This window comes from Pholcus phalangioides, unplaced genomic scaffold (genome assembly GCF_987345545.1).
Source record: "Pholcus phalangioides strain wild (caught in Gottingen) unplaced genomic scaffold, Ppha-v1.0 ptg000017l_1, whole genome shotgun sequence".
NCBI classification, from domain to species: Eukaryota; Metazoa; Arthropoda; class Arachnida; order Araneae; family Pholcidae; genus Pholcus; species Pholcus phalangioides.
The window spans coordinates 5100288-5109233 of NW_028301610.1; the positions used below are offsets into that span (position 1 = coordinate 5100288).

At 34.7% G+C, this 8946-nt stretch overlaps 1 protein-coding gene across 2 annotated transcripts in view; it reads left to right on the plus strand.

Moving 5' to 3' along the window:
- LOC149072138 (trissin receptor-like) overlaps positions 1–8239 on the plus strand; it is a 107736-nt gene extending 99497 nt beyond the window's left edge. For both annotated transcript variants that reach the window (XM_089246855.1, XM_089246854.1), the window contains 3 exons: positions 875–1096; positions 4716–4996; positions 5904–8239. In XM_089246855.1, the coding sequence (XP_089102981.1) occupies positions 875–1096; positions 4716–4996; positions 5904–6833 (1433 nt within the window). In that variant the 3' untranslated portion in view covers positions 6834–8239. The remainder of the gene's footprint in view (positions 1–874; positions 1097–4715; positions 4997–5903) is intronic.
- Positions 8240–8946: the final 707 nt, after the last annotated feature.

Sequence of the window (8946 nt, forward strand, 5' to 3'; positions counted from 1 at the left end):
TGAAACTAGCTGGAGGGAAAGAACCGCAATCAAATTTCGTAACAAATCGGGAAATTCCAGATTTAACCTTTTCACTGCCAATTTTAGAACCTGTATGGGACTATGGTACATATATGTCCCGGTAGGAGTGAATAGGTTAAACCCGTGTGTTGAAGACAGTCAATGCAATGGCCTATGTAGGCTACCTTCATCAACTTATAAGTTTCGGATTTTGCGATTGGAAACAGATTTTGATATCAGTTTTCTCTTTTTTCTGCTCGCATCAAAAAAAGTGAGATGAAAAATTTCAAGATAAATAAATGGCAATAACTCTCCATGGAATGCAAATATTTAGGATGGCAGGGTGTTTACTAACACTACAAGGTACCCAGCGCCACAAATGTATTGTAGTGGCACAGCAAACAAAACCACTGAGACCAATTCTGTAGGGCAGGCGTTATAATTCTCACAATTTCGCAGTTACTGTGACCGAAAAGTTAGCATTTTCTGCGTCGGTAATTAGCCCACAATGGATTTGCTTTGATATCTCGCTATGTATGGTGAAAAATACCATAGCTATAAATTGCAGCAACATTTACTTCCGTAACGCAATTCATCAAGGCAAAAGAATTTCAATGAACATATTGAACTATATGAGGCGGAAAAAGCACTTTTTTGTGAGTTGTATCTAATAAATTGATGGTGCACATTCATACATCAACTTTAAAGCGAACATATATAAAAAATTAGGACGGTCAGTTTTCTAGCTGAACAAGTGATTGTTGACCCATGAGACAAGGGCATAGTTTGGTTTGGATTCGGTAGTCATTTACTTTCCTCTTTTTACGAGCATTTCTTCTGATATCATTCTCTAGTTGTATTTTCCTGTTCACAGAGCAATCAATGGCAGAAGGAAGCGAAGATGACGATTACGCTGTTGATGACCAGTTGAGCGGAAGTGATTCTAAAATAGGAACACCATTAGTCGACTGCCCCGGATGTCTTTTGCTTAATATCAGCAACGACAGTGCAGCTCACGATTATATCTTCAACCGATCCGACATCAAGATATGCTTGGTACTTGCCTATACGTTTGTCTTCTGCTGCTGCTTTTTTGGTAAGTTCAGAATATCAGTTTAGAATACCTATGGTATGTTTATGCTATTAGCAGGGTTGGACTTCGGTAGGTGTGAGGGTGTGATCGCATCGGGCCGCAATGCCGTATAAAACCAGATTTTAGTACATTTATTATGTATTACATTTTGACTAACTGCTTAACAAAGCCGGCTTCAAATTATGTCTACTTACAGATATGTCATATGAAAATATGTGACTTACTACTTATAGCAAATCAACATATGGACACGAGCCCATTGAGTTGTATGGGCATTACTTTTTAACAAGTCCTTGAGCTAAATTTTAGCTGGTTTCTTTTACTGATTTTCCAGGAAATTTATAGTTCGGCTTGAGGGATTTAAAATATGTGAGATCGATCACTGGGGCACCCAGGCTATAATCGTGTCAGCCTTCTCTTTGTGAGGGCTATGGTTTTCACAGCAGCATGATCCCCCGGGTTCTCCGAGGTCCTTACTTATAAGTAAGACTTGGATTTCTATGTCTTAGCATATTTCTTTATTTTTCTGCATATTTTGCTATTTTTACGTGATAGAGCACATTGTCAAAATTTTAAGGCATATTTTGCATATTTCTTAAAATTTTCGATAAAAAGTACTTTTTTTCCCCGCTACTCCAATCGCATTTCAGACTGGTTTTTTTTCGGTTCGCGCCTCTGGCGAGAGCTCTTAGGGATAGGATTTTTATGCACTATAAATGGTACGTCATTGCGATTGGTAAAAAATCCTGAAGTTCAGGTTCTTCAACTAATCAGCAATGACATTGGAATTTTAGAGCAGAGGTTCTCAACCTTTTTTAACTCGCGGAGCCCTTTCTGGTATATAATGTCTATGGGGCGGAGCCCCGTAGGCATATTTTTTATTTATTCATCAAAGTCGCTGATTTATTTTTATTATTCAAAAACATTTATAATTATTTTTTTTTCAAATTTACAGTTTTTCATATTTTCCTGGAGCGGCGGTTGAGAACCGCTGTTTTAGAGCATAAAAGTACTATCCCTTCAACGACACTGGTGGTTGGCTTTAAATAGATTAATCATCTGGCAATGGTAACTCGTGGGAAAAATGGCTATAAAATTGGTAAACGGGAGGAATTTTTTAGCGTTTGTGGGGAATTTGAGATTTTTATCAAATAAAAAGAATAATTATTTAAACATTTTTTTTCATTTTGAATTTTGTGCAATGCTTTTCTATAGCTAAATATAGTACTTGGCTAGGTATTTTTACCTACAGTGGCTGCACATTAATTCTGAATTTGTTTTCAAAAACTTACTCAAAAGGGAAATTTTTGATGGAAATAATCGCTCGATGGCATCAGTTGATAAAACAAAGAATTTTTGTTCATACAATAAGTAATGGTTCAAAATAGTTTAGACTGCTTTAACACTTTTCATTATGATATACTAATGTCATTTGAGATAGGACTGAAAAATAATTTTTAGGACATATTTTTTCGTTCTATAGGGCATATTTACAGTTTTTTAAGATCATAAATGCATTTTTTAGAAGTTTTAGAGCATAAAAATCCTAGCCTTAAAAAATGAATTTTTACTCTGGACCTATGCATGCATATAACTCTGCCCTGTCACAACCCATTGTGGTGTGGGAGCAGATATACAGTATAGATATTTTAGAGGACCGCAAAACCGTTTTCGCACCGGGCCACTAAATATCCAGCTAAAAAGTCATTTGACGTTTGAAATATCCATGGAATATGAACGCACTACGTCATTTTAACAATACAATTAACTTAACAATGCTGTCTACAACATCGTAGAATATCTTCAGGTTTAAAAACGAATAAGAGCTGATGCGTAGAACCATTTGATTGACGAACATTGTTCTTATTGTCATTTACTACTATCGAGAATAATTGGAATGATTTTTGTAATTTTCTTCTTTTTGTTTTGGTTTTAAATATTATAAGTACTTGAAATATGTGTTGGAAATGGTGATTACATGAAATGGAAATGGTTATTAAAAGGTAAAAGTGATTTTAAGCAAAATGGTTATTATGACTTTTTTTATGCTTATTATGACTTTTTTTATGCTTATTATGACTTTTTTTATGCTTATTATGACTTTTTTTATGCTTACTATGTGATTTTAAGCAAAATGGTTATTATGACTTTTTATGGTTATTATGTGATTTTAGGCAAAATGGTTATTATGACTTTTTATGGTTATTATGTGATTTTAAGCAAAATGGTTATTATGATTTTTCAATAGCTTGAAGAAAGTTTTTTTTGAAAAATTAACAGTACCGGCCGGCCCTGAGGATTTTAAAACCCGATGAAACGTGAAAATTCAAACAGATTTATGGAATTTTTTATTACCGAGTATAATCAAGAGTTCTATATTGTATTTTTTTCTTTTTTTTCTGAATACAGTAAAACTTCCATACAGGCGGCCACCTCTATTCCATGACCAAATTGCATTTGCTGTCAATTTTTCTTAGAACGGACAATGGGCTTCATAGACATAAAACAAAAACTATCCCTATTCCTCGGTCCCCTCTGCATGCAGTCGACGGCCAACCTCTCCGCGGCCACTTCCTTATGAATTAAGAGTTGACAAAAATAAGTTTTTGTACTTTTTCCTCTTAATGCATCAAGACCTGATAGTTCTCTTTGTATAACCTTTTCACAAACTTTATAATTCTTATACACATCAGCATAAATACCTTTTAGGATGAATCGGAGTTTTGGTCATGTGTGACACTATCTGGTCAGAAACATTTCTAATAGGATGAAAAAGGCTAATGCTGTGCGGTTAATCCTAGCTGATACGAAAATGTAAAAAATTTGCCCCTGGGGGAGGGGAACGAGCTATATCTACGATCTTTACTGAATACGTAAAAGATGTGAAAGTTTTGGCTACGCCGAAAATTTCTTCACTTTTTAGCACACAGAGATACAGTAGAACAATAGTGAAAGTAAAAGAATGCGAGGGAAGAATATGTACAGTAATTACTATAAGAAAAGAAGAACATTGAGAACCGTTATTTTGACACGCCCCCCACCCCCCAAATGTCTTTTTCCTGTTTACCATCGTAGAACTTCTATTCGGCGGTCCCCTCCGCAGACGGCCACTTTTTTACAGAACGTCAAGGGGCCGTCTTAGAGAAGTTTCAGTGTTTTCATAAAGATAAAAACAATCAATATGAAGAAAGGAAAAACAGCAGTTTTTGCAAACGATATATTTTATACAATATACTGTGTGGGTAGAAAATTAAGAATAAGGAAGCATCATTAATATTGGTTTGCAACTTATATAGAAGAAGATTTCCACTTTTATTTGCTATACTAATAATAATAAGTGGTGCTGTGTGTGATAATAATCGATGGTATCCGAAACTTTCGCCTCAGACAAAGAACTCCAAATTTAAGTATTTTTTTCTTTTTGATTTTGGTTAAAATATTTGTTGAACATATTAAAATCATTATTGATTAAACGACTTATCCAGTTACGAAAACAATATGAAGCTCTATTTTTCTATCATTATTTTTGCCAATAAACATGCATAAACATACATTTTTGCGTATTATTAAAGTTTTACGTTGTACTTAATTTTTTTATAGCTTTTTCGAATTATATTTTTAGGAAACTTGTTGGTCATGTCGGTGGTGATATTGCATAGGAGGATGAGAACTGTGACCAACTTCTTCTTAACAAATTTGGCTGTCGCTGATTTGTGCGTTGGTCTCTTCTGCGTTTATCAGAACTTATCGTTCTATTTAACAACTCACTGGGCATTCGGAGAATTTTTGTGCAAAATGTATCATTTCATACACAGCTTAAGTTACACGGCATCGATTGCAATTCTGATAGTTATCTCCATCGAAAGATACGTTGCTATTGTTCATCCTATGCTCAGTAAACAGGTGAGTTCAACCGAAGTCCCCTTTAAGAATGAATCCAACGAGTGAAAATATTTTGCAATTTTTTCTACTTCGACGTGCTAACATTATTCCATTATATCAGTTTCCAAATAATGATTTCGATGGACAGATAGTGTTAGTAAGAGCAGAAGCCCTTCTATGATGCGATCATCAAAATAGTGTTTTCCGTCAAATTAACACTCTAAAATTTTATCAAGTAATTTTTGAATTTATTAACACAAGAAGTTTTAATATCTTTCTAGATAATTTTAAGTTTGCCAGTGAATCATATAATGTCTCGCTAATGGCCTGTAATTTCGTATACTTATGAAGAATTGCTTATGTAAAGCATTTAGCTCTAACAGAATTCAAATCATGCCAAAACGCACCAAAAGTTGATAAAACATTCTTTAACTTAAGGTTTGGACAAAAAAATTGAAGCTACATTGAAGTTAGTTGGCAACCTTAACATGAAATAATTTGTCATCATTACAAATTATATACACGCATACGTTGTCCGAAAACTAAATATGCACTTCTTAGAATATACGTCATTCACACAATCATTAATCAATCAAAAAAGTGGTGAGTATTGTAAAAGGTTGTATGAATGTTGCTAATACAGGATTGGATTGAAGGTAAGTGCGTTTTAATTTTCTTGTACCTCTAGTGTCAGAATATTTCGTGAATGAAAGGTTCGGTGAGTATGTAATAAATTTGATTTTGCAATTAAGAGAGAAGAGTAAGGCATAGAGTGGAATCGTTTTTTCTCAGCACAGTTACATATTGCAAGGCAGGTTTTTGTCCAAATTGATAGAAACCTGTTTTTTAGGGTCAATATTGATCTCTCGTCAATTATTGAAAAAGTTTTGTTTATTCATGAAAGAAACAATTTATTTATTTATTTTAGGTCATGACACTTCGCCGACTCCGTATTGTCAGCGCGACAGTTTGGTTCGCCAGTGCACTATACTGCAGCCCGCGCATGATCATGTACGGTACAATTCAAGTTCCGTCAGCATCGGGAAATAAAGAGACTATATGCATTCTTTTACGATCCTTTTATGATTCGAAAACATATGATCTAGTGAATTTTGTCATGTGTTTTCTGATTCCTTTGGCTGTAATGACAGTCCTTTACTTCGTTATCTGTCTTCGTTTATGGCGAAGCAATCAGGTTGCTAAACATTACAACAACACGCTTTATATGGCCCACAGGGCTAGCGTTACTAGTCATCTAAGCCGAACAGGAACGTCATACCAGATGCAGGAATTCCGCACTCTTAATAGGCATTCGACCGATTTCGAAGAATTGACGGACAAGAAGAGATCGGCTAATGGTAATTCTTTGAAACCAACGGACATCATTGTACATGATGGGTCATACAGCATGACCGTCAAAAGACAAAGGGGACTTAGCTCAGACATCCATTCCGGTTCAGGCAGAACATCAAAAAATAACGTCTTGAAGTCACGCAGGAAAGTTATCCGACTGCTTGTGTCAGTGGTGCTGACATTCGCTTGCTGTAATTTGCCGTTTCACGCAAGAAAGCTTTGGCAAAACTGGTCACCACAATACGACGGAACAAGCACATCATCGGTCATTCTTACTATAACCACAACTCTCATACTATATATGAATTCTGGCATAAATCCTTTGTTATATGCTCTTTTGTCCGAAAAATTTCGAGCTTCTATGGCTGATGTTCTTCTTTGCAGATTGGGTAGAAATCGCAAAAATCGAGCAAAAACTAGATCGTTTATAAGAAGCGAACACAATTCAATGACTGTTCGAAGTATCAGCATATCTCAGGAAGACATCGATAGGAAAGCAGATTGACTCAAGCAACTGTGCTTTAAAAAAAAAACTTCCACGTGAACATTGCATACTTCATTACAGCGCACAAATGAGCTCAAGACAGATGGCATTCTATCAATACCCGAGATTAAAATCAGTAAAACATACGTATTGAATACCTATTTACTTGAGCACAACATTATCCATCTGGGGCCAAACTCAGAAAATTAGATTCTTAATCATTTACCTTGCATTTTATAATCTATGAGAACTTAGTTCCATATCAATGTAATCATTTTTAAAAAAACGATACTCCCGTTTGGCACCATGAAAGGAATGCAATTCGAATAAAGAAGCCATCCTTCTATATAGGGAGTGTTCCGTAACGACCGTGTAAACTCTGCAATACAATAATTGTGTGTGTACTCTACGTTTGGAGGTAAATAAAAAGCATCCAAAGAATGACTTTACGAAACAAGTTTTACGACTTGTTTTAACAGGTTCTCATTGGTTTACCGACAAAGGGACTTTGTGAAACAGATTCGACGACTTGCTTAAACAGGTTTTCGTTGCTCTACCGCCAAGGCGCCAACGCAAATCACTCGTTGACATGGTGGAGCCAAATCGTACGTATTATCAATTAGCGGGGTGCTTGTTTCAATTTCGTAGCAGGATGTGGTGTCATAAATTATGCTTCCAGTTTTTTCTGGAAATTATGGTATGGGGTTCTTTGGAAATTTTTGATATCTACTTCTCGAGCGAAAATTCTTCTGCAGATTTCATGTGTCTGTTATGGGAAATCCGTGTGTGTTATTTCTTCTCGAGTAGACATGCACCAAAACGTCCAGGATACCAGAATTCGCTAATCAGAGTAAAATGTAATCAATCGAAATTTAATTTTAATATGAAGCTCTTCCAAGGAACTATGTACTTATAAGTGTTCGATAAAAAATATAGAAGAACGATATCGGACTTCAAAATTTTTTAATCATACAGTATATTTATCACTTCGCTTGTATATAAAAGACTGCGTCTTCAAATGGGTCATAGTGACGCGCTCAAATGACACAAAAACTCATTTGTGAACATTTAAAGACTTGGGAACAACAAGATGTAGAGACTCTAGCATATGTCTGTTTAACCGAATTCGATCAACTGCTCAAAATGTTCTAAGAACATGTAAACCCTGTGCATGTGAGTAGAAACCGAAATTTGTACTACTGTATATAATGGCTTTAATCTAATATGTGCATGCACCCGCATTTTATAATTTAAAAATATCGGAGAAAATGGGCATGTTACCACAAAAATGCTTGATGTTGTTCGCTTATCGTTGTCAAATTGTGTACGTCAATTAATTTCTTATGTACTTCTCGGGATGATTTAGACCAAAGACGCTATACGAAAAAGAATGAAATGCATGATCATAATAAAAATTATTGTCTCTCTCAGAGTATTATATTCATTTATTAATAAATTTTCATTCATTTAAGTTATTCGAACATATTTTAATCTCTCTAATTTTTCTAATTTGTGTTTATTTTTTTAATACATATTGTTTAACCACTATTTAAATGTTAAAGTATTTAAAATATTTTTCTAGGAAAAATTCAATTATTAGTTATCATTTATAACCATTAGAGTATCAAAACATTTTATGACTAATGGTAAAATATGGTTCGTATAATCAACTGAAAAAACTCTAAAAATATAAATTACTAAATTAATGTCTGAATCCGCTTCAGAAAATGATTATATGCGTATATTTTATTATGGATATTAATGATTAATGGGGCTCTTTAATTTTGTAATTCAAAACGCATAACATTTTTCAAAACATTTGAAAATTAGAAATTACAGAATTTTTTCATATTGCTTTGTACTTTAAATCCATATTAATGCAGGGTGCCTATAAAGGCCACTTTAATTCGGTGGCACAAGACCTATAGTTTAGGACTTGGACCTATAGTTTTCGAATAAAATGCGAAAAATATTTATGATGTCGCATTCTGAGCACGGAATCGGAACCCTGCCAATCTGGTACTAAACACCGCCGAACCACCGAGCGGCTTAAGGGTACGAACACGGTGTACGCTGGTTTCCGATTCTGCAAGTCGGTGCCTTTACGGATTGTTACAAAAATCTGAAATTGAGG